General features: G+C 42.1%; 1 protein-coding gene across 11 annotated transcripts in view; it reads right to left on the bottom strand.

Annotated features, from left to right (window-relative positions):
• The window catches only part of MBNL2 (muscleblind like splicing regulator 2), a 161,861-nt gene that overhangs the window by 95,869 nt on the left and 40,751 nt on the right, over positions 1–25,241 (bottom strand). For all 11 annotated transcript variants that reach the window (XM_025441062.3, XM_025441060.3, XM_025441064.3 and 8 more), the window contains exon 2: positions 14,793–15,578. In XM_025441062.3, coding sequence (XP_025296847.1) covers positions 14,793–14,966 — 174 coding nt within the window. In that variant the 5' untranslated portion in view covers positions 14,967–15,578. The remainder of the gene's footprint in view (positions 1–14,792; positions 15,579–25,241) is intronic.

The raw sequence follows: 25,241 nt of genomic DNA, 5'->3' as shown, positions 1-25,241 counted from the left end.
AACCTTGGAAGACAAATGGAAACTTTAAGTAATACTTTCAGGGATGCTTACTAGGTCTATGCAGTGTGAGAACAAATGGCTTCCGGGTGTGATGACATCATCTAGAGTAATATTTTCTAAATTTGGCCATGCATATGAATCACTGGCGAGCTTCTAAAAATACAGATTCCTGGTATCTATACTCAGACTTACTGACTAGATGCCTCCAGAAGTCCCCGAGGAAAAATGTATGGAAGCCACAGATATAGGGTATCCAAAATGAAGGTCAGTCATTCCTTTTTATTTTTTTTTTAATTTTATTTTTTATTTTTATTTATTTTTTTATTATTTATTTATTTATTTATTTTTTTTTTTCAGTCATTCCTTTGAGCTGATCTCTACCTAGCCCGGAAAGCTCTTCTTCATAACATGTTTTGGTCGCCTCTTGCAGACCATATGTCTCTTTCCTAAAACAGTCACTTTCAAAAAATTAGTGCCAAATAGTTTAGTATTTGGTTGTTAATTCTGCATGGCTATTTGTCTCCTCGGTTATTTTATAAAACCCATGAGAGCCCGAACTATGTCTTACAGGTCCATGTCTCTTGAGGAATATGGTGCAATATTGGACAGCCAAGGATTGGTGGGTGAGGGATTTGGGGGGCAGTGGAAGAAGCTAAGAGACAAAAGGGAGACAGAGGCACAGGAGGCCAGCTAGAAAAGTTTAAGATTAAGGAAATTAAAGAAGATTTTCTTTTAAAAGAAGTTTCTTCTGCATTGTACTTGTGGCCTGTTACCAGATAGAAGTGATAGAGTTCATGGAGAATGTTGGTCTCTCGCTCAAATTGAGCCTGGTCTTTGGAGACACCAGGCAGTGATCCATAAGACTATGTTTTATCAACATGGCCAGGAGGTCTAACTAACTGAATCCTCTCTCTTCCGGTGCAATTCTTCCATCTGACAAAGTCTACCGTGAGGACACTGCAGACCCCTGATAAAAGTTCCAAAATAAGCATGAAGGGGTCCCTTGGATGGTCACACGGGCTTTTTTAAAAAAATATCAAAGACACATGGAATTTTCAAAGTAATTCAATAATGGATGATGGAAAGACTCTCAAATGATCTTGAGGACCAGCCTCCTCCTGCAACTCCTTCTCTAGGCAGAGCGGCCATTTCAACAGGCAAATGGGAACATGTCATCCTCTTGTGTCAATCCTAGTCCTGAGCAGAGGACTCAAACTCCTACAGGATTTCTCTTACTCACTGTCTTGGGGGTACCCTCTCCCAATGGACTGATCAAGCTCTAGTCACCCTGTGCCCTGTCTTCAGAAAGAGGCAAGTACTTATCTCCAGGCTTCAGGGCTCCTCTCTCTCCACATGGTTGCCTCCTCCTCGTCCCTCAGGTCTCTGTTCAGAAAGCGGCTCCTTGAAGAAAGCATCCCAGGCCACCTTTTCTGTTTACATTCTTCCCTGATCATACTGGTTTCTATCCCAGTTTATTTCCAGCTTAGGATTTCTCATGGCTTGAACGTAACTAAATATTTGGGGGTGGTGGGGGTGGGAGGTACTGTTTTTAACGATTTGCTTTCTGTCACTCTCACTAGAACAAAAACCCCATGAGGTCAAGAAACTGTGCTGCTCTTATAACAAGCTGCATTGCCAGTGCCTGGCCCAATGCCTGTCACTCTGTGGGCACTCAGTATTTCCTGAATGAATAGCAGTCTTGATAAGTTGTGATTATTTGATTAGTTTGTTGACTTGTCTCTTGTTTCCTCTACTCGACTGTGAGTTCCAGGGGGGAACTTGTGTCTTGTTTAGGCACCAAACATAGTGCTCAGCACTTAGTGGGGGCCCAATAACAGCTTTAGAATAAATCAATGGACAAAGATATTCGAATTCTCTAGGAAATGAAACTTCGTTCTCTGCGGCTTTACATACCATGCAGAACATCTGGATCTGCCAGGATTCTTCATTAAGAATTCTGCTATCCCCATATTTTCCCGCGATCACCATTCCTGTTAACAACCAAGCACCCGACGGGAGCAGAAGAGAAGCGATGTGAATTAAATTTCTCAAATGAAGCTGCTGATGATTAATTTTACATCCTGAGCATCTGGGTCAGTGCTTCATTTTATGGCAGGTGTGGAAATAATATCTTTGGTGTCATTATTAATGATTTTACTGAGGGCTGGGAGCACTTGAAATGTTCTTTTGAATGAGATTTGAGATGTGGACCAGACAGGTATTTTTTAAAAAACCAATATATAATGTATCCTACTTTGCAACAAGCATGCTTTTATATTAAGATGGTCACGAATGTACCTTAGTATCCATATCACTTATTCAGTCGAAAACTAAAAGCGATAATTTTTTAACAATACAAAATGTCACTTAAATGACAGTAGACTAAGTGACACATAAACATGCCTCAAGGTGAAATAGTCATTTTGTTTTCCTTTAACTGGGTCAAAACCTTTGAGTCACTTTCCCTTCCTCCTTCTCTTGGCAATATCTCACCTTTGAAGGGGCTTACCATTCATTACCCATACCGTTACCACCAGCTCGGTCATAAGAAAATACTCTCATTAGACATATCCCCAAAATGCTGGTGGGTCAGGCAGGATGGCCAGGTAAGGTTGGTCACAAACAAATATGTTAACATTCACTCCCTGAATCCCAAAGGTGGGTGCTGGGGGTGGGTAAGATTTGTCCTCCGTCAATTTTATTCTTCTTTTTTTTTATTTTTATTTTTTAATTTTATTCTTCTTGATCATGATGGTGCTGAGAAAGAGTAATACAAACTAGACTGTAATCTTTGAGCCAAAGGAAATTGAACTAAACCAAGTGGAAAGAATATACTACTTCGTATTAGCAGGTCAGTTCATTAGGAAATTATAAAACAGGTGCAGCCTGTCATTGGGGAAACCCCCCAAGAAGAGCCCTGGTCTCCCCAGCCCCAGAAATGAGTCCCCTTTTCTGGTGTAGAGCCTCACACTGGATGTCTACTGCCTCTGGCTCCTTGGGGACTTGCTCCCGCACACTGAAACAGACATGTTCTGGGTCTGTTCTAGGTTTCAAAGTCTCCATGAGGCTTGAGCAACCCCCACCCCTCCACCCCACCAATGAAAATTTGCTTATTCAATGGATCAATCTGTCCTCCAAAAAGGCCTGAGGAACTTCTGGGTTCCTTTCCGGTAACATGTGGACTTACCAGTGACTTACTAATGCCAAAGCCTTTCTTGTGTGCATGACTCAAACCAGTGAGTCAGATGGTGGGGATTTCAGGCCAGAGAGTATGGATGAGCAGGTCCCTATCTTTGAATTTTATGGAGTAGTAATAATTCCTAAGAAGTATGGGAAACTGGCACAGAGTTGCCCACTTTTTCTTTTGCTGAGTAAGGACATTAAGGAAAAAAGAACAATAAAACTCATCTGTTAAGAAAACCTCTTTAGACACAAAAGGAATATTATGATAGTAAAAAAAAAGAAAAGAAGAAGAGACAATCTCTGAATAAAAAAAATAGACTTTGAATTGAAAGAATTTCCCTTTATGAAAAAAAAAGTATTTTTATACAGTTTCAGTTCTTCAAGATGAATAAATTCTAGAATGGTGCAGTACAACAACTTGTCTGTAGATAACAACATTGTGTCATGCCTTTAAAAATTTGTTAAGAGGGTGATCTCCTGTTGTATGTTCTTACCACAATAAAAATGAAACAAAACTAAAACAAAAGTATTTCAGTGTCCCTATTTTATAGCAGAGTAGTGGAAATCTTGTCCAATACCAGCATAAGTCTATAACCAGGCTTTTGGGAACTGAGTTGCTCACAGTGGCCCAACAAGCCAATCCATGAATTTTAATAGCTCTTAGCTGTCACTTATGAGCAAGTCTCCATGTGACCTATCAAGGCAGCCAGAAACATGAGCATGACCCAGAAACACCTTTTGGGCTGTAAAGCAAAGAGCTTATTTGTACAAAGCCTTTACCTTTGAGGTTTTATCTGTCTGTAGATTGATGGAAAATATTAAGCAGTAAGTAGCCAGAAAGGTGATTTGAATTTTGTCAGAACAGTGGTATTTAAAAGTATAAGACTTACGGATATATGTCGCAAATTTGATGGAGCCCCCCATGAGTGCTGGGTACAGGGATAGAATAGGGAGGTCCCTGCCCTACAGCCTCATCTTGTCATGGTGGAGACACAGGGAAGACACACAGATAGGTCATTCCTTAAGGATCATTTCTGAGATTGCTTTTGTGGATAGATGTTTGCCATTTTAGCGAAGTCCAGATGAAAGTCCAGCACTGAGGCTTGCAGCTACTACGTGGGAGAAAAACATTCCAAGTAGAGAGAGCAGCCCATGCAAAGGCCCCAGGAAACAAAAAGGCCAGTGTGATAGGAGAGCAGTGGTGATGGTAGGAAGGTGTGGTCAACTAATGGGGCCCAATCACAGGGAGCCTGTGGGGCTGTGATTTCAGAAATGAGATGGACACCAAGAGCAACATGACTGCTAGGTCACTCTGCTCAAGGAGGGAGTGAAAACGCAGGCACCATTATATAGGCTGGTGGTTTGGGCCAGGGCGGTCACAACAGGAGTGCTGGAAAGTGCTCAGGTTTAGGAAATCTTCTGAAGGCAGAGAAAGCAGGGCTTATTGATAGACTGGATAGGGTGGTAATGGTAAGAGAAGACTGAAGCTGAGTTTCAAGATGTTATATTTGATCAAGTGAATAAACAGCACCATCTGAAAATAGGGACACTGGGAACAGTAGGTTGAAAGGGAAGCCAAAAACTTATTAGTAGATGCACTGAATATGAGATGTCACTTAAGTATCAAGGTAAAATTGACACAAGTGGAAGGCGATTTAATACATGAGCTTAGGGGGAGAAATCAGGGCCAGAGATAGAAATTAAGAAATGTTCAGCAAAGGAAAAATGTATACAGTCATTAGATTGTATGAGGTCATCTAGGGAAACCAGTTCTCTGGAATATGGGCCAGAAAGTACCAAGGCTCTGAGGCAAGATCACACTTGGTGAGTTACAAGGCTAAGGTGGTCACTGTGGATGTGAGGAAACACAGGGATATTCAAAGACCAAGGCTGGAATGATGTCAGCAGTCAGAGGTCAGAAGGAGGAGGAATCAGGAAGGCAGACAGAGCAGGAGTGGCCAGTGAGGTAGGGGGATACCGGACAGTGATTCACCAACATGATGTGCATAACGTCTTCCAAGGATGACTCAGAGCAGTTGATGAATGTGATCTGTCCTCAGTGATGGCTACTGATGGAGGGGTATGCACTGCTCTGTTCCCAGAGCTCAGCAGCACCTGTCCCACGATCAATATTTGTTTATTGGTTTTGAACAGAGTTAAGCGTCGCAGCCTATAGACAGAATCCAGCCTGGAAGTGTGTTTTGTTTGAAAATATTTTAATTGGTTGTCAATATTTAGAAATTGGAAAACTTCACACCAAAATATGGATCTCTGGTTCTTTTTAAAAAATCCCCAGGATTCAGGGCACCTGGGTGGCTCAGTGGGTTAAGTGTCTGCCTCAGCTCGGGTCATGAATCCAAGGCCCTGGGATCGAGCCCCACATCAGAGTCACTGCTCAGCAAGGAATCTCCTTCTCCCTCTCCCTCTGCTGCTCCCCTACCCTCTGCTCATGCTCTCTCTCTCTCTCTCTCTCTCAAATTAATAAATACATCTTTAAAAAAATATCCCCAGGATTCTCAGAAGCCAGACAGCAGCTGTGTGTGGCTGAGTGGCAGTGGGGTCATGTGCTCTTCAATCATTCCTCTGTAGCCTGTACTGGTCCCCGAGTTTCCCCAACAGGGAGTGCAGATAGAGTGCCTCACTCATATTTCCTGCTGAGTCCTTCAGATTTTGCTTGCTTTGTATTTCTTGTTTAGTGAAAGAGGGAATGAATGAATGAATGAATGAATGAACAAAGGAGTGGATGAATGAATGAATATTTCTCCATGGGGCACCTGGAGCCCACTCAGAGAGGTGAAATGATGTAAGAGTAGGTGCAGGAAAGCCAGGGCTCAGATACACACCCCCAGGCCAATGCTTTTACTTAGTCTTTGCTTCGTACTTCGCCGTTGTATGAAAAACATCCTAAAAGAAAAACACAAGTCTGAACAAAAGGAAGAAGGGTCCTGACAAAATGCTATTTCCATTTTCAGGGGAAAAAAATAGTCTATTAAGCAAATCATGGTAAATGTTTCTTTCTCCTTAAGCCTTTGTGAAAAATGGTTTCATAAGAAACTGCTACACAGACTAACAAGTTAGCATCACTGCCCAAGGCAAAAGGAATAATAAACAAATAGAATTATTAAGGAATATAATTAAGGTTAAAAGTGATACTTTATTCCATTTGGTTTTTGGAGAAAATAAATTTTGTCATTTTTCTCTGTAGATTTTTTTAATCTATTTTCACATTTTAAACACAGGTTATTGTAATCATGGAATGTCAACTGATCACCTCTCTTTCTTCTACTCCATACCAAAGACTCTTGCCAACTCTGATGATGGCAAGTGGCTATGCAGGGCAGCGTGTAGAGGCAGATTTTGAAACCAGTCTGGGCTCATGAATTAGACTACAGTATTTGACTTCTTTTTTTTTTTTTTTTCATTTATTTATGATAGTCACAGAGAGAGAGAGAGAGGCAGAGACACAGGCAGAGGGAGAAGCAGGCTCCATGCACCGGGAGCCCGATGTGGGATTCCATCCCGGGTCTCCAGGATCGCGCCCTGGGCCAAAGGCAGGGGCCAAACCGCTGCGCCACCCAGGGATCCCCAGTATTTGACTTCTGATGTCTTCTAGGTTTCGATATTATTCTTATGGTTGAACTATGTCCCCTCCTCCACCCAAAAGATGAATTGAAAGATTAACCCCCATGCCCCAGAAGGTGACTTCATTTTGAGGTAGGGACATCGCAGATATCACTAGTATAACTGGTGTCCCTGTAAGAAGGGGATATTCGCACACAGACTGAGAGGGAGGACCATGAGAAGAGAGACACATGGGAAGACAGACATCTACGAAAGTGGAGGTAGAGATCTGAGGTATGTTGCCACAAGCCAGAGAATACACTGAGTTACCAGCAGCTAGAAGAGGGAAGGAAGCGTTCTCTCACACAAGCTTCAGAGGGAGCATGGTCCTGCCAACACTTGATCGGACTCGCAACCCCCAGAACTGACAGATGATAAATTTCTGTTGTTTTAAGCTGCCCTGTCTTTGGTAATGTGTTATGACAGCTCTAGGAAACCAATACAGAGATTATTTTGTCTGGCTCTTAATTTTAGACAGGTTAGAATGTAGATTTCTCAATGGTAGAAGCTGTGTCCCCAGGAAGGTGGTGCCACTCAAAAATGTCACATACGTGCTATCCCTAAATAGGACACTGAGGCAGATGCCATATTGCTTGAGAATCCCCATTCCTTGGCTCACCAAAGGCACTGAAACTGATTGCACCTGCACTTACACCAGAGCAATGGCTGTCCTCTTGTCCTGGAAGCTAGGAGTAAATTCTTCTTTAGTGTAGAAATATCTCGAGCATCAGGAAGGATCTGGATGCTAATCTTGGCTCTAGGCAAATCTGAGAAATAACCCAAAGATATCTTTAACGATCCTTGGTCATCTTGTGCCCACTTAATGTGTGGGACTTCTCTGTAGGTGAGAGTTTTTTGACTTTCAGTCTATAGATAGTTTCTAGAGGCTAACATGAAACCCTTGAGATCTTAAGATTGTTGCAATTGTCCATATTGAGTAAACATTTCATAGTTTTTATTAATTCTTAAGGATGTTATACTTCCCCACAACGAGAAGAAGAAGAAGGAAAAAGAAAGATTAAGAGTCCTGAGCAGGGTGGTCAGTATCAAGCTAAGGTTTTGTGCCTGGAGTACAAGGCATAAGGATGGAGTGGGGTGATGACTTGGGGTGAGGACAAAATGAAGAGTTTGGATTTAGATATGTTGAACTACAGGCAAGTATGAACCATGCATATGGGGTGTTGGGTGGGCATCTGGAGCCAGAGAGGTTGGCAAGGAAAGGACACACACCCAGAATGGGGATTGATAGGCACAGAGGTAGGAACTGAATGCTGACCCTTTCAGAACTGACCACCGACCTGACCTACAAAGGGGCAACACTGAGTCTTCACGTAGGGGAGTGAGTATTCACATAGGGGAGCAGGAGAGGAAGAGGTGGCATTAGAGGAGAAACTGGAAGGAAGGTTGCAGTGATAGAAGAACGAGGAGTGTACCATGGGGGAAAAGAGCAGGAGAGAACTCCAAAGAAGGGGCTGCTCAGGCTTGCAGAACAAAACAGAGAATTTTTAAAAAAGGATGAATCGCCACACAGAGACATTTGGGGTGTGAGGTTCACTGATGATCATCAGTAAGTCCCTTTTGAAACATTCGGGGGACTCTTTCGTTAATTTGTGCACTCTTTGAATGGTTATTATTGCCTTTCTGCTATGTGCCAGATGCCACGCTAGGTGCTTGGACACAGAGATGAATAAGACTCAATCCAACCTTTAGGAGGCTTATGGGGACACACAGAGGGATAAACTGTTATATGGAGGTCTGAATAATGTCACCAAGGGGCAGGTGGTTGATTTGCCAGGGAGGGCAGAAGTCAGATGGCATGAAAATGACCTCTTATATGCAGGAAGTAGAATTGGCAGGTCCAAGAATCTTTAAAGTATACATGTCCTGCACTTTATCATAACATCCAAAATCATATGTTGCACAATCACATGGGCGCACACAGACACCAAGACCTTGGACCAGTGCTACTTTTGTTACTGAGACCTAGTAAGTGATGATATAGTGTTTGTTCACAAATACAAACAAAAATCAATACATGTGCCTGGCTTTCTCTCCTTTTCAAATATTTAATCTCTTAGTACCTAAATTGGTCTGTTCCCGGGGGCTTCCAATTTAGAATGATTTTGACACTTCAATGTGTTAAACTTGTTAAACATGAATATTATTGAGATATTAAGAGATTTAGAATTTATTAGACCAATGATTTATTTTGTAAGAGGAGTTAGGGGGAGGGACGGGGTGGTGGCAGCTTTGGCTGCCTCAATTAGATCCTTTTCCCACCATTATAAGTTACATGCGAGTCACTCACAGTTTTGAACCTGTATCCACAGCCATAATGGTTGGCTGAATGGCATTTACCTTATAGAGTTGTCAGAAGGAACTGATAATGCATGACAAGTGCTTGGCAGATAGTAGTCTCTATCTGACTACAGAGATTTCTATTGATAAGGAAATAATTGTCTGAGATTATATTTTTCAAATCAAGCCAGAATTGAGCATATAACTTAAAAAATACTCAAGCAAGTTCTGCAAAGAATTAGCCTCTATTTGAAAGCAATTCAAGAACATAAAGTTAAGGTCAAGGCCAATAACATACATTTTTTAGTATGTTTTTAAGGACTGTCCAAAATGGTCACCTATCTACCATTTTTTATTTTGAAATTTTCACCCATATATAGATGATGATTAAAATTTCATTTGCCATCAGCCAACTTATAGCCAGCATCCTGTAAATAAGTGAGCAGAATCTACTTTTTTACATTTTTGAAACTTAGAGAATAATAAAAAGTAGTTTCTGTATCCTGTGTAGCTTCAGAGAAAGTGAAATAATTTGTCGACTTTCTAAGGCTGTATTATACTTCTAGAGTCATTAGTGTCCTCCAATTCCTGATTTTGAAATCTATTGGGATATTGAGAATGGGATCATAGCACATGGCTGCACAGGCTGTGCACTGCACAACTCCAGTGGATGCTGGCTACATAGACTATGTTGAGAAATGCAACCCTACTGTACAGCCATATGCGCAGCCCTATCTGAGAGATTTGAATACTTTCCTGATGAACATGCTCTACCATTCAACAAATGTTTATTGAGTATCTAATGTGTATGAGACATTTTTCTAGGCTCTGGGGAATACGACAGTGATCAAAAAAGATGTAATTATTATCTACATAGAGCTTACATTCCAGCAGAATGCAGGGGGACAGAAAACGAGCAAAAACGAAGTATGCATAGGGTTTATCAGGAGGCGATACCGTTAAGGCAAAGAGTAAGCAAGATGAGGAGGAAATGGAGTCACAGCAATGGGGAAATAACTATTTGAAATAAGGTTGGCAAACAGGCTTCACCTTTGGCATTTTTTATTGAAAACCTGAAGGGAATGAGGTACAGGCTGCCCATACAACCTAGGCAAGAATATTCCAGGCAGAGCAAAGAGCAAGTTCAAACATCCTAAGGTAGAAGCCTAGTTGGCCCATCCAGGCAACAGCAAATAGGCAGGGTGGCTGCAGTGGATTGGATGCAGGGACAGGAATAGGACTGACGTCTGGTGATTGGGCTGAGAAGCAGATCTCTTAGGGCCTAAACAGCTTTCCTGAGGATTAGTCTTTACTCAAATGAGATGGAAGCCACTGGGAGGTCTTGAATGGGGGAGTGACATCATCTCATTCAGGTGTGAAAAGAATCACACTATCTTTGAACGAATTTTTATTATGTAAAGTCTAAACAACTTCTCCAAATACTCTAGGAATGCTTTGGTTTCTTTTGCCAAAATTAGCAACAGGATTTTAATTTAATTTTTAAAAATTGTTTCATTTTTAAGTCCAGTTTGAATTAAAATGTTTAAGCAAATATATTAAATACCTCATCAAGTGGTGAAACCTCTAGTCTTGATAAGAACTAAAGCAAATGCATTTATTCAATGTTTCAATTTACAAAACAATCCAGATTAGTTCCTCTCAGATTACAGGGAAAAGAACATGAAAAGAAAAACCTCAAACATCTCAACCATGAGGGGAGACTGTTTTATGGATTATAAAGGCACAGAGATGGGGTTGGTCAAGGCTACAGGGAAGTTCATTGCTCACAAAGCAATTTGCATTTTGCCAAGTGAACCTAGCTTGTAAAACACAATGTTCCGGAATGTTCTGGCCTTCTGGAAAAAATTTAAGCAACTCTACTGTTAAAAAAATATCACAAATGCCCTGCATGCCTGGTGGTTTCACTTAAACTGCAACAAGGTTAACAGTTGCGAATAAAGTACAGTTGTCATTCTAAGAACTCTGCTCTATTTTCTGGAACATTTTTAATAAAAGTATTTAAATATGTACAATTCTCTTTCCAAAGACCTCAGCAAATCTCTTTTCTAACCTCGTACAAATTTGTTCAGTATGTGTTTATGGATGTTTACTCATGGATGCAAATAACTCATCACGAAAAACAAACAAAAGGAATAGCTCAGGCTCACAGTAGACTGGTCGCTATATTGATATGCCAACATAGTTTCCTCTTACTTGTTTTCATGAATAAAAATACTCCACAATGTTTGAGAAAATTTTGTAACAAATAATAAAAACAAAAATAATGTCTGCCTCACACTTAATTTCTTGTAATCTCATGACTAATTTGTAATGCTGAGTAATTTGCTCACACAGTAAGTAGGTTCTTAAGAGTTTGGATACATGAACGGTTGGATGTTTTATGGGTTGGACACGTCTTGCCTATAAAGCCAGTCATCGAAACCAATGTCTAGGCTGTGATACTTTATTATAAAGGGAAAATAACTAACATGACCAGTCCCTACCATGTCCCATCCTATGCTAGGCTTCCAGCATATTCTAGGCCAGTTGGTCTTTGCAGTAACCTTATGAGGATGGAATTATTACTTCAATTTTAAATAAGAGGAAACTGAAATCAAGGAGATAAAATAATTTGTCTCAAATTATATAGCTTGCCTGCAGCCAGCCAGAATTCATTCAAGCCCTGGCCTGACATCAAAGCCCTTGCACTTCAGTTTTAGGCTGGTTCCACCGAGCAACATGGTTTTATTTAACATATTAAATGAGGGGCATCTGGGTGGCTCAGTGGTTGAGCATCTGCCTTTGGCTCAGGTCATGATCCCGGGGTCCTGGGATCCCTGGGATCGAGTCCTTCTCCCTCTGCCTATGTTTCTGTGTCCCTGATGAACAAATAAATGAAATCTTAAAAATATATATATTACATGAAGCAAGATTAAACAGCTTAAGTATTATTGTCATCATAATTTTTTCTTTTCAGCTCCCACTTTGGGGTGCCTTTTTTATTTGCCTGTCCTTATTGTAAGAACTCGTAATTCTAAAAAAAAAAAAAAAAAAAAAAGAACTCATAATTCTTATATCCACCTTGCAAGGTGAATATGCCAGCATGGTGCTGGGTACTGTGCATTCCTGAGCCAATTTCAGTGGTGAATAGCCTCATTTTACCGACAAAACAATAAAGCTACAAAGTGATGGGTGACCCCCCCAAAAGCGAGGAAGTGGTGGAGCAGGCATGTATATTTGGGTCTTACTCTTGTGCCTGTGGGCTCCTTTCACATTGTCTACAGTTTCACAACTTTAAAAATAAATAGCATCACACTCAAATTCGATAATCTGAAATTTTACAACTTTAAATGGGAACTGATAACTTAGAAGAATATGCAACTATGCTTCAACACTTGAAAATGATTCTACTAGACACTTCTGAAAATGATCTTTAAAGCTCAACATTCTTATGGCTTGGTTCATGTTTTTATACTGAACATAACCTTTCTTGATTCTTTCCCTGTGGGTTGGAATCCTCAAACAATTGTGGTCCTGGTGAATTCACAGTGAGGTAATAAATTATAAGGGTCTGGCCGTTGTCCTCTTGATGTTCAAGAAATACTTAGCCTTGATACATTGGGCATATCTCCCTCATATCTCCTTAACTAGTTTGAAGAATTAAAATTTCTAAGAAATCTCCTAAAATGCTGTTTTCATGCTAAATATGCAACCAGAGAAGGCTTGGATTAATAAAAGGAAGGAAGGGGGATCCTTGGATGGCTCAGTGGCGGGGGGGGGGGGGGGGGGGCAGAGATCCCTGGGTGGCTCAGTGGTTTAGCGCCTGCCTTTGGCCCAGGGTGTGATACTGGAGTCCCGGGATCAAGTCCCGGGATCGAGTCCCGGGATCGAGTCCCATGTCGGGCTCCCGGCATGGAGCCTGCTTCCCCCTCCTCCTGTGTCTCTGCCTCTCTCTCTCTGTGTCTATCATGAATAAATAAATAAATCTTTATAAATAAATAAATAAATAAATAAATAAATAAATAAATAAATAAATGGAAGTGGGATGACCTGGAAAATGAATTTCTTGTCTCTGACCTGTTTCCATATCTTGAAGTTCTTTTGATCTAGTTTTTAATCTACACTGCTTATTATAGTGAATCCTTCCATTGGTGACATCCACAGAAGCAAATACATACTTAGTTTACTTGTTTGACTAAAAGCAAAATAAATACTAATATAAAAATATGCTTATACTGTTTTACTTTATATAATTATGATTTACCCATCTATTTCTGTGTAGACAAAATAATTCATACTTTTAAAGTCTGATCTAATAAACTTTTGATAAAAAAGGATAAAACTGGGTAGTTATTAAGATAACTAACAGCTAATTTTTCAAATTTTAACCCTTAAAAGACTTCTCTTAGACTACAAATGTATCCTTCTGCTTTTCCTGTCTAGACAAATTTTCCCTTTAAGATATACTTAAATATATGAAGTCTTAAATTTCAGTTTTGACTTACAAATATCATAAGACATAACTACATAACTTTTTACTTTAAGCTAGAAATCATCCCCCAAAACATACCCAACCCTTCAATATCTAAGAGCAGGCTAACGTCACTATTTTGTAAACTCCCAGCAGTACGACCTCCCAGGAGCATGGATCAACTTTTTTTTTTTTTTTTTTTTACTCTTTGGTAAGCTTATTTATATGAAGTTTTGCAGAGATATAAACGTTAAGTTCTTTTTAAGCCATGTATCTTACCTCCATTTGAAACAATACATGATGATGCTAGGACTGTCTTAGACAATCTGGGATTCACAGAATTCATATTTTAGGGCAAAATAAACCTCAAAGAATTATGGGCTGAGTCACTTGTACTTCCTTTCAATTAGATATTTCATTATAATTCCCCTATTTCTGCAAGTCCAAACCTCGTCAACATTGGTGTACAACTTGGGTTGCTTCAACCGTCTAAAAAATTTCTTGAAATAGTCAGCTGGAAGCCACCTCTCTCTTCTATGTATCCCCATGGAAGTCTATTTCTCCCTTAAAGCTTGTGTCCCTTTCTATCTACTATATTAGTTATTTGCTGACGTGCTATATTTTCCCTCCCAGATAGTGAGCTGAAAGATGCCATCTTGAATTACATTCATTCCTTCTGTGATGGGTTAACATAGTGGGTTCTCAGGAGTATTGAGTGTGTACTCAATAATTTCTGTTAGCCATGACAAATTGTCAGAGAGAATGAAAAACCTATTTAGAAGTATTTTAGGAAGCCCTTGGTCAAGAAAGAAAGCCACAAGAGTAGAAAATTCTTCGAGAGGAGAATCAGAGTAACTGGCACATAAAAGTGACACATTCAATTTCTTCACCTTTATATAACCTCCAGAAGATCAAACGTTAATAAAATATTTATCTTCAGTTGTCACAAGCCAGACTTTGATTTAAAACTCTTGGGTACATGAATGTCATGCCAGACCCAAAATACACCATCATGTATTTTTAATTTAAACATGGATCTGTGAAAAATTTATGTATGCCCGATACTAAAAAACGTGGGTGAAAATCTCCCACCAGTCACCACAAACAAGAAAATAGAGCCTAAAAATAACCGTCGAACCCCCATGACAGTACCACAGAGAACATTCCCTTGGACAGTCCAGTGTGCCAAGGATGGGACACGTGAAGCGCATCCCCTTACCTTGAGGGAATCGAAGCAGGCAATGACTCTTCCGTTCTCCACCTGGCAGCTCTTGGGGGGGTGAGCAAATTTGCACTCCTCGTCGGAGCGGGAGCAGGTGCCCCTCTGGAACTGCCTGCAGACCTCTAACGTCAGCCACTTTGTGTCTCTGACGGGGGCCACGTTCAAGGCCATGGTGCTCAAGGGACGACGGGGATTCTGCTCGTTTCCGTCAAATGATGAAATCAATCCAGGTCCCGGTGATTCTGAAACTACTGTTGTGAAAACCCCCACATGTGCGTCGGAAGGTAAGTGATAAATTGCTTAGTGAAGTCCAATCCAGGAAGCAGTGAGGAGAGAATCTATCGGCAGGCAGTCACTCATCAATCAATATGCCCCACTTGGAGACTGCGGGCCGCGGCAGAAGCATGCTCAGTGTCATCTCTGGCTGTAAATGTCCGAGTCTCTTGACCGATTTGCAGCCACCACTGTTTTTAATAAAGTGACTTCAATATCATGGCACTCCTTGGGAGAATATTCAGTTCTGACGCTCACAGCTATTGACGGTGCTGGAAAATAAGTCACCTAGACGCCCAGATCTTGGCCAGATCTCTCTTTCCTCCCCACCTTTCTAGATTCTGAAATCGAGCAGTTGGCAAAGTCAGACAATTTGAGGTATCTTCATCCACTGCAAGATCAGGGTGACGTGTATTTGACGGAAGAACGATCTGAACACCACGAGAGCTCGGGCTTTTGCTGCAGTTCCCAGCAAAAGTGACTCCACACAGGCACTTTTAAATCATGAACCTGCAGAACACAAAGAAGACATCAACTTACACCCAAACTCGGTGGAATCAACACTTTGACAAACTGTTTTAGCTCTTACCTAGAATTTGCAAAAGTGCAGTGTAGAGCTTTGAGCTTAGAGGCTAGTGAGGGAAGTTATGCATTAGAGAGAGAAAGAGAGAGAGAACACACAACTGCAACCGTACTGCAGAAATAATCTAGGCAGCAGTCCAAAAGTTAGGAATGACTCAAACACATGAGTGTGGCAGACACAATAATTAGGCATTCCGAAACAATCCCATCTAATGCGCCTCATCGCCCAAACAGCATATTACAATCGTGGCTTCTGATTAATTTCACAGTTAGGCCATTGATTATATTGTTGGAGACGCTATCAACCATCATTCAGGATATGTCTCTCCTATATGATAAGGGTATTGGCATTTTGGATGAATCATGAGCTCCCTGTTCTTTACATCCTTTCCAGTTTGCAGACATTGGAACATAGAAATGGATAGGTCGAAGGTTCCTAATATTTAATTCTAGGTCTCTTAGGCTTGCTCTCTACTCCTACTACTTGCTTCATGTTAGAATTCCCCTCTACTGTAAGCCCTCAGAGGGCAAGGACTATTTGTATTTGTCATTTCTATGTCATTGGTGCCTTAGTTCATGGCTATTAGGTCCTCAAAAAATATTTACCGACCAGTGTAACTGATGACCATCTCACTGACTCAAGGGATGAACACAAGTTAGTTTTAGTTTAGTTCAGTTTGGGTTGTAGCAGAGTCACCATCTGCCCTGTTCTGCAGAATGCTGGAGTTAAATCACATATCTACAACAAAAATATAATTAGTAAGTTCAGATTTCTAAAATCATCATATTTGGTTGCGTTTAATATTTTCAAGGATTATGGAATCCTTAAAATAGTAACAACATTGTTGGGTTCAGGATGAGTAAAGGACTGAGTATTAGACGCTCATCAGTTTCATAGATCTTATGTGCTACAAACTACCTTCCCCACATGCCTAGCCTTGGTGTCCTTCTAAGAAAATTTTAAATAAGAACTTCACGGAAACTGGAAGTTGATTATTTTAAATCAGCATGTACAAATAAGTTCAGACAGTAATAATTTTTGCGCGGCTCACAAATGTCCCTGAAAAAGTAGCTCTCATGATAATTAAGTTTCGTTAACTCCAGGTAAACCGGGCTGAACAGGCTTCTTGCCATAGGGGTTTTGTTTTTCTCTGCTCTTGAGTGAGTCTCTAATAGGGGAAGAGAAACAATGGCATCTCTCAAGCTTATCCGATCATGGAACATTTATTTAGCAAGACACCTCTTGGGACTAGTAGGAAATGCTGCTCCATCCCAGTACTTCTTTTACTTTTTAGTAGAAGTGTTTGAATGAGTAATAATTGGATGTGCATGTAAGAAAATCGGCAACCTCAAGAGCTATGACACATACCTAACTCCAATTGTAAAATATTTGAGGGGACAGGCAGGCTCCTGCTTGTCTGTTTGGCAGCATTGTGTTCCCAGCAGCTAACATCAACTCGCTTAACTAGGCAGTTCAAGAAGATGAGTTTAATAACCAAATTTACTCTGGGTCAGGTTTCGCAGACCAGCCTGGACCTGCATCCTCATTACCTCAACCCCCATCTCTAACCCCCGTGGAGAACAAAGGATGAGGGAAGCAAGGGACAAGAAAACATTCCTGTCTGTGTATTCAGTGGAGCCAAGGCACTAATAATGAGGTTTAAAATGATGGGTTGGCCACATCTAGTTTATATTTACACAATATTACATAGAGTCCCTGAGTCCGAAGGACCAGAGTCTGATGGGATTACAGGACTACAAAGATGAAGGAGAAGCTCATCCCCAAAGGCAGTGCAACCTTGGCCATGGATGGCTTCATGTGCAGGAAAAGAAACAGGCAAACATTTATGTATTTATGCATAGATGGCAAGTGAGTAATTATTCAAGTATTCCTAAAAACCACACAGGAATAATGCTCCCAACCCAGTCCAGTGAATGGAGTAGGAATTTGCTTATAGTTTTGGGTAAGCAGTCATTATTTTCCTGGGAGAAACAGACTGCCATCTCTAGTTACTAATGAAAATCCAACCAGAATTTGGAGGGTCAGATTCTAGGGAGATCAACTTGCTTTTAAAAGCAGAGGAGCCATGCTTTCCACTGGCAAGAGTCCTATGCAAGTCAACAATGTTCCAGAAGGAAATGGAAGTACATCACGTTGTACCTAAATATATTGCTATCTTTTCATGAGTCCCCTCTTTCTTCCAGCTTGTTCTATGTTTCGATCCTAAAAGTTACAGAGCTACTGTGATCAAAGACACTGTCTCCCTTGGGCCATCACAACCTCCATCTCCTGGAATGGGTGCCAGCAGGCAGTTGGTGGAACACGGATGAGAGAGCAGATTTGAAGGAGGTTAAGGAAGACCACCAAAGGAGATGGTCAATGATGGGAAAGGATGGAGGAAACCAATTTTTGTCATGGTTATCAAAGGATGAGACTAAACTCTGCTAACACATGGACCAAAATACGCATTGGATCTACCAGACTGTAGATTCCCAGGAGGAAAGGTTACATGTTAGGGCTTCGCTCTCCAGTATGGAAGCCACAGCTACATGTGGCTTCTGAGCATTTGAAATGTGGCTAGTGCCACTGAGGAACTAAATTTTAAATTTTATTTATTCTTAATTGATGTAAATTTAACTTAAACATTGACCCTCAGTTTAGTTGTTGGAAAACTTTCAAGTGTGCTTGGAGTGACTTGGGTACATAAATCCACTTTTAAGTCATAAATTTTATGAAACCTAAATACAGAATAAGAATTTCCAATGAATTCAGCTCCTTAAGTGGGTCGTTCTTTATGTGTAAAATACACACTGATTTCAAATACTTCATACAAAAAATAATGTGAAAGTACTTCATTAATAGTTTCATATTTACTACATGGTGTGTTGATAGTATTTTAACAAGTTGTATTGAATATTACCATTAAAATTAAATTCACTTGCTTCTTTTCAGCCCCTCCAAAATTCAGAGATTACATAGCTCTCATCATATTGCTACTGACTGCAATGTCTTGGGAGCTTGGAATTTTTTTCTCTCTCAGCCAATATAGAACATTCTGCAATGGCGGAAAGTTCCCTGTCCTATGAGCCAGCATCTAGCCTTTGTTCTGTAAAGGTTCCCTTCATGTGACCTTGGGTAGGTCATTTTCTCTGAGATTTAATTTCTTCATCTGTAAGATGTTGATAATAGTTCCCACCTACATTACACAGCTGCTGCCATGAAGGACAGGTCACAGAGGAAACAAAAAAATACTCCGTAAGCAGTGAAGTGCTGTCCCGACCCAGGGCGACGAAAGGAGGAGCTACTCTCTGAATATTAATTGAATGAATGCACTTCCCCGCTCCCTGTCTCTGCTAGAATTCGGCACCAATGGCTAGCCCTGCCCTCTGGCCAATCCACAGACGCTGAAAGCAGGCCGGTGCCTTCCAGATCAAAGGGACCGACGGACCGGGCCAGCGGGGCCACTTACCTGGAGCATCCCCTCCGTTCTCAGACCGACTCATCTGGCACCCGAAGGGAACCCACAGAGGAGTTTCCCCAAATGCAAATCCCCCAGTGTTCTTCCAAGAGCCTGACCCCCGCTTTCTTCCATCGGCTGCTACTAACTCCCAGGGGGGTCCAGCACTCTCAGGCCCAGGCAGTCACCCCGGGCGTGCTGCGCTGCCCAAACTTGCGGGAAGCATCCCCAGGGAGCAGACTTGGTCTGCGGGCTGGTTGCAAACGCAGCAGCCGAGGCCACTCCCCGGCACTCAGGGCGCCTGGGGACGACCAGCAGCACCTTCTAGTTCATCCGCCCAGAGGCGCCCCTGGGGAAATGTGTCCGCGTGGAGAGGGCACCTTTTTCTCCTTCTCAAAAAGGCCCCAATATGCTGCCATTGGTCCTGCGTATATGCAGGCACCTGTTACCCTTCCCAGGCGTTTCTGGGCTGCACCGGGAGGCAGCATCTCCTGCTTACATTATTTTCCAGTTCCTTCTGTTTCCGCTTCTCCCAATGCTCTGCTCATGCTTCCATTTTTCTCAGTTCTTTCCGACTTCTGCTTCAGTTGTATTTCCAACGTGCCAGGCAATGCTATCCGGATCAGCCCCTTCCGGCTCACAGCCCGGCCAGAACTCAGAAGTGTTCCTTCCCAGCTGTCTGTCTGGCCCTGTTTCTTCGCTGGTGTTCCCTTCCTCATCCTCTTCGGGCATCGGGCAGCCTGGGGTTCTCTCGGGGTCCTGAGCCCTGAGCTGGCCAGCCTAACCTGCCCTGCATCCTGAAATCCTGCTCCCGCCGACCTCCCCCTGCCTCCCAAACCCCCCCCCCCCGCGCCCCCTCTGATGACCTCTCTCTAGCCCACTTTCCAGCAGCGCCTGGTGCCCCTTTGGAAGTATGACTCCCCAGTTCTCAAGAGCCGAATACTGACTTCTCCAGAACCGCCTGCCCCCAGTGTAAGCTCCGCCAGGGCCAGGCTTTGCCCTGCGTGCGTGATAGACTTTCCCCACCAGTTTCAAATCCTCGATGCTGAGTTCAGGGCCTGGTGCGAAGAATATGCTCAACCAATGTTTGCCAAATGGACTCCTGATCCTCCTCCAACTCCAAGGAACTCATCTTCATTATAATGCGGACCAAAGTCTAAACTAAAGGGTTAAGGCTCTGAATAGCGAATTTCAGTATTGTCCTGGGGGGAAACTCAGGCAGGGGCCAGGGGCTGACTTAACCCTGTTTCTGCCAAGAAGGTCAGGGGTGAGAGGGAGGATCTGCCCGAGGGGTAAATTATTTGATCTTCAAACCCCAGGGATTTTCAAAGTGTTCTACTTGGACCAGGGCAGCAGCGGCCCCTGAGAGCTTATTAGGATGCAGATTCTCAGGCCTCGCCCAGAGGAACTGGCTCTTAATATCCGGGGGTGGGGCCCAGCGAGCTGCTTTAACAAGCCCTCCCAGGGTGACTGAGGCTCGCTGCAGTTTGAGAACTGCTGTAGTAAGCATTACTCGCTGCCCACCCCCATTTGTGTCGAGGAAACAAGGATGTCAGCCCTGAGTGGATCACAGGGCCTTGGGGTTACTCATTCCCGCAGAAATAATTTTGCAGGAGGGCTGGCTGGAGGCTTCTCTCAGTGGCTGTGTTTCTGCTCGATCAAAACAAAACTCAAACTGAGCAAAAAACACCTGAGAGGTCTGTCCCAGACACAATTCTATGAAAATTCCAAGAATAAATGAACTCCTAGCCGGTAGGTTTTGTTCAGGGTGAAGCAGGCCTTTGGTCGAGGTGAGTCGGGGATTGTTTTGAGGACCCTTGACTGAGGGAAGACCATCTCAGAGGGCTGGTGGCCCCAGTGAGTGACATCTCAAGCCTCAATCGCATTCTGCTGGAGCTCTTTACAGAGAGGCTGCTTTGTAGCGCCCCGATATAACGAATATCGAGGTTCACTGCGGGACCCATCTTCAAAGGAAAAGCAAGATTGAAGTTCAAGGATAAAGAAACCAAGTTCTGTAGTATTTCCTGAAATACCAAAGGACTTGCTGCTCAACTCTACAAAATAATCTCAAGCTATTTTTAGGGTCTTTACTTACATGACACTTCATTTTTCAAAATACATTTAAAACTCCTCTAGGTGTTAGATTTTCAGAAAGCTGTGGTTTTTGACTGTATAAAAAGAATGTGCTGCTCACGTTCTTTTGCAGCTGCTCCATGGTGCAGCAGGCCAGTCTGGAAAGCATGGCCTGCGCTCCCTAAACCAGGCGACCTCCCTTCATTCCAGACCCCTCAGCTCCCAGGCAAGCCCGGGCCTTGGACCCCAGGTGTCCTTGCCTTGCTGACGCTTTGTAGCTAGTTTGTACATTTTTGAAGGGGAAAACATCAATCATGCCTGATCTTGAGGCTGAGATTGATCAAAATTTAAGACTGCCTTAAGGAAAACAGTTCACGTTCGGTCACCTACGGCATTTAGCTGTCTGCCAGACATGGGCCTCTTAGCGAGCTCATCAAAGGGTCCCTGCTAAACAACCCGATTTCTGAGTCAGACAGTCAAGGACTCATTATCCCTTAAGTAATTTATGGGATGCCTTTAATTTTATTTTCCGTAAATCTAGTTACAATAAAGAAACTGTCTCCTTGAGTTTTATAGTTTCTAATTTTCAGAATCTTTGGGTTTCCTCCTCTTAATTTTTTAAATTCTCCAAATATGTATTTAAAGAACGATTTCTCCTTCCTGCGAGTGGCTTGACGTTTGAGCATCCCCACTTCTATTTCTGGAGCTTGATTTAAAATAGCTCTCAGCGTGCTCTGTCCCCTGATCGATGACTGGCCGCACCCGTACCCATCAGATGCAGACCCCCAGGGGCGGGTGAGGGACCAGAGAGGCTGCGGCCCAGCGCTGGCTGGGCTGAGCCTCCTGACCTACCTCCCAGAGGCGGTGTAATCCTGCCTGGAATCACACCGCCCGGAAGAGGCCCCTCACTGGGCCTTCCCACCAGAAGCCCAACAGACCAATAAAAATACAGAAACCACAGAGGCCCCAGGGCAGAAGTAGAAAGGGACTTCATTGACCCTTTGAAAGAAAGGAGTGAAGGAAGCAGCAGAGGTGACCATCCTTAAGACAATGTTTCTTTATGAAACCTTGAAACTGGTTTCTTTTTAATTTACTGAAAATATAAATGAAAGGGCATTTGGAGATTCCCGTTAGTGGTAATAATCGATTTTTCTATGTGGGGTTCTAGTTGCTCCTCTACCCTGATGAGTTGTGTGATGTCACCTCAGCTCTCTGAGCTCAGTTTCTGTTTGGAATCAAGGGGTCGAAAACACCAAAGCCATAAATATATGTACCACAACCAGCATAGATTAAATGGTATATTCTATATAATGGTATATAACTCCCTTTACAGCGTCTATTCCTTATCAACGTCGGCTATGGCATCTATATGCCTAACATCTATGTGCAGGTACACACAACCACACACACAACCACATGCACACACAACACCACACATACACACACACAACCACACACATACCACACACCTACAATCACACACAACCACACACACACCACACACATACAGCCACACATACACACAACCACACACAATAACCATATACACCACACACAACCACACACACACCATACACATACAACCACACATACACACAACCACACACATACAACCACACACAACCACACACACACCATGCACATACAACCACACATACACACAACCACACACAACCACACACAACCACACACACACCATGCACATACGACCACACATACACACACACAACCACATACACACACAACCACACACACAACCATACATATGCACAACCTCACACACAACCACACACACATACACACGCGCGTGTGCAAGTGACAGGTGGAAATAACTTCCACTCACTAAAAGTTCTAAATTTCTATAAATTAAATGGAGTCTAACTAAAGTAGAAAAATCCTTTCTATGAAATTCTAGGAGGTCCTTCCCAGAATATTAGTTAGACAGACTTTTGATGGATGTTCTTCTAAGACTCATTCCAAACACAAATTCATTCTAAGCAGAGAAAGAACCAAGGCTAACAATGACGCCTTCATTTTACATGGTACTTTGTTCTTTGGAAGGCACTTTCACATACATTTCCTTGAGAAAAACAAAACTGGCCACCCAAGGTCACGATGGCAAGTCTGATAAGCCAATGTTCATGACAACAGTGATAAAATTTTCTTTTGTATCTTAAAATGCAAGTGAAAGACTCCTAAAATCCAGGTCTCATTTTAACACATGAAAATTTCCAGTCCATTTTCACTGCAATTTCCAGGAATGGGCAGAGAAAGAAATCCCATCTTTAATTAGAAGACGAGAAATTTCTAAATATACTCCTGAAACGACAGCCAGATATAATATATTCAACACATATTTGTATTCAAATTACGTTTTTTTTTCACTGTGTCTGTGTTTTCTATCTAAACATTTATAATTCAGTTAGGAGATGCTCTTATTAGAATAAAAGCAATTGTATTAGATACCATTTAAGACTGACCGCACTTACCGGTTTCCTGGATGTCCAGGACTCAGTGGCTGCAGTCAGAAAAAATGATTATTGAGCTGCAGGCTGCAATCTAGCCCCTGAATTCCCAGAGAAGTCTTTGTCAGAACTTCCATTTCCTTCCCTGACCACAGCCCCTGGTGGACAGGCCTGCTTTTCAGCTGACCTTTTTTCCTTTTCTCTCTCCAGAATCACCAGCCAAATGGCTATGTTATCCTCCTATATACCTACAATTGCCAATCCTCCCTTTTTTGGACAAAAGTGTTGTAATATAACTTTTACGATCACCAAATGAAAATAATAAATCATATATCCAACAAGCACATGATTTGTAAAACTCAATCTATTGCCACATTGAAATATACCTAAGATGTCAAAGGAAGTCACGTTTAATAAGATAAACAACGTGTATTTTGAAATTTCAGCACTCAGGTACACGTATGTTAGAAGATAGGATGAGGCAGTCAGATGCTCACCCCTGGAGGCCTGTAGCATGATTTTGAGTGTGACAGGTACAAATGCAGACTGACAGGGGTACGACAAGTGATGTGGCTTTTCAAAATGTCAAGCAATTCCTGTTACAGTTCCTAAGATGTTAAAGAACAACCTTGCCTCAACTTATACAATTGTTGCATTCTTTAAAAATTGTTATGTTAGGACTGTCTAAAGAAATCAAAGATCAAATTAAAAAAAAAACACTTTGTGCAAAAAGCACAGTTTAGATCTTGACCCAGATCACTATAAACAGGATTTTTATCTATGTGAATGTCAAGCAGGACACTCGAGAGTCATGAACCTTGGGGCTGGTTCTTCCCTCGGAGGGAGTCACAGACATTGCAAGATTCCAAAATCCTGTACTCCTGCCCATTACATTTCAGAGATGCCCCCCTAGTCATCTGAACAATGGGGGAAAAATGTTCCCTTAAATTTCCAAAGAAATGTTTCCTTAAATTTACAGGGTGGTACTGCCCCCACTGAGAACAGTGCCATAGGGTTGTTGCCTGTATAAGACTAAGTAGACTCAGGTATAAAACATCAGGATTATTGGTATGGTATATACTGGGAAGCATGGGTGGGATCTAGACAAGACCCTGGCTGAAGGAGGCTCTCCCCAGTAGATTCACCCAGGATGCATTCAAATGAGAAGGTCTCACAGGTGGATAGCCTTGGTTAGCGATCATGACAATGGTCCAGAGATTAGGTATAATCGAGGCCGCAAATTATATTGCAGTAGTGAGAAGGAAAAGGAAGAGGGTGTGGCTGGGGTAAATTCATTAGAAATGGATGATCTTTGGGGATGAACAGAGCAGGGAAGAAATTTGTCAAAGAGGGCTTCAAAATTTGGAGCCCGTGTAGACACTGATGCTCTGCCCAGGAGGAAGGACATCAGGAAGTGGAAGCCAATTGAAAATAGGGCCATTAAAAAAAAAAAAAAGAAAATAGGGCCATTAAGGTTGGGAGAGAGAGAGGGAGAGGGAGGGAGAGAGATCAATTTATGTGCATCTACATCTGTGTGTATTATTCAGGGGAGACATGAGAAAGGCTTGAGCAGAGTCAAGGACAGTCCGTTCAGT

Source organism: Canis lupus, chromosome 22, assembly GCF_003254725.2.
Source record: "Canis lupus dingo isolate Sandy chromosome 22, ASM325472v2, whole genome shotgun sequence".
Lineage (NCBI taxonomy): Eukaryota > Metazoa > Chordata > Mammalia > Carnivora > Canidae > Canis > Canis lupus.
The sequence above is the reverse complement of the archived record's forward strand: the minus strand, read 5'-3'. Positions and strand labels throughout refer to the sequence as shown.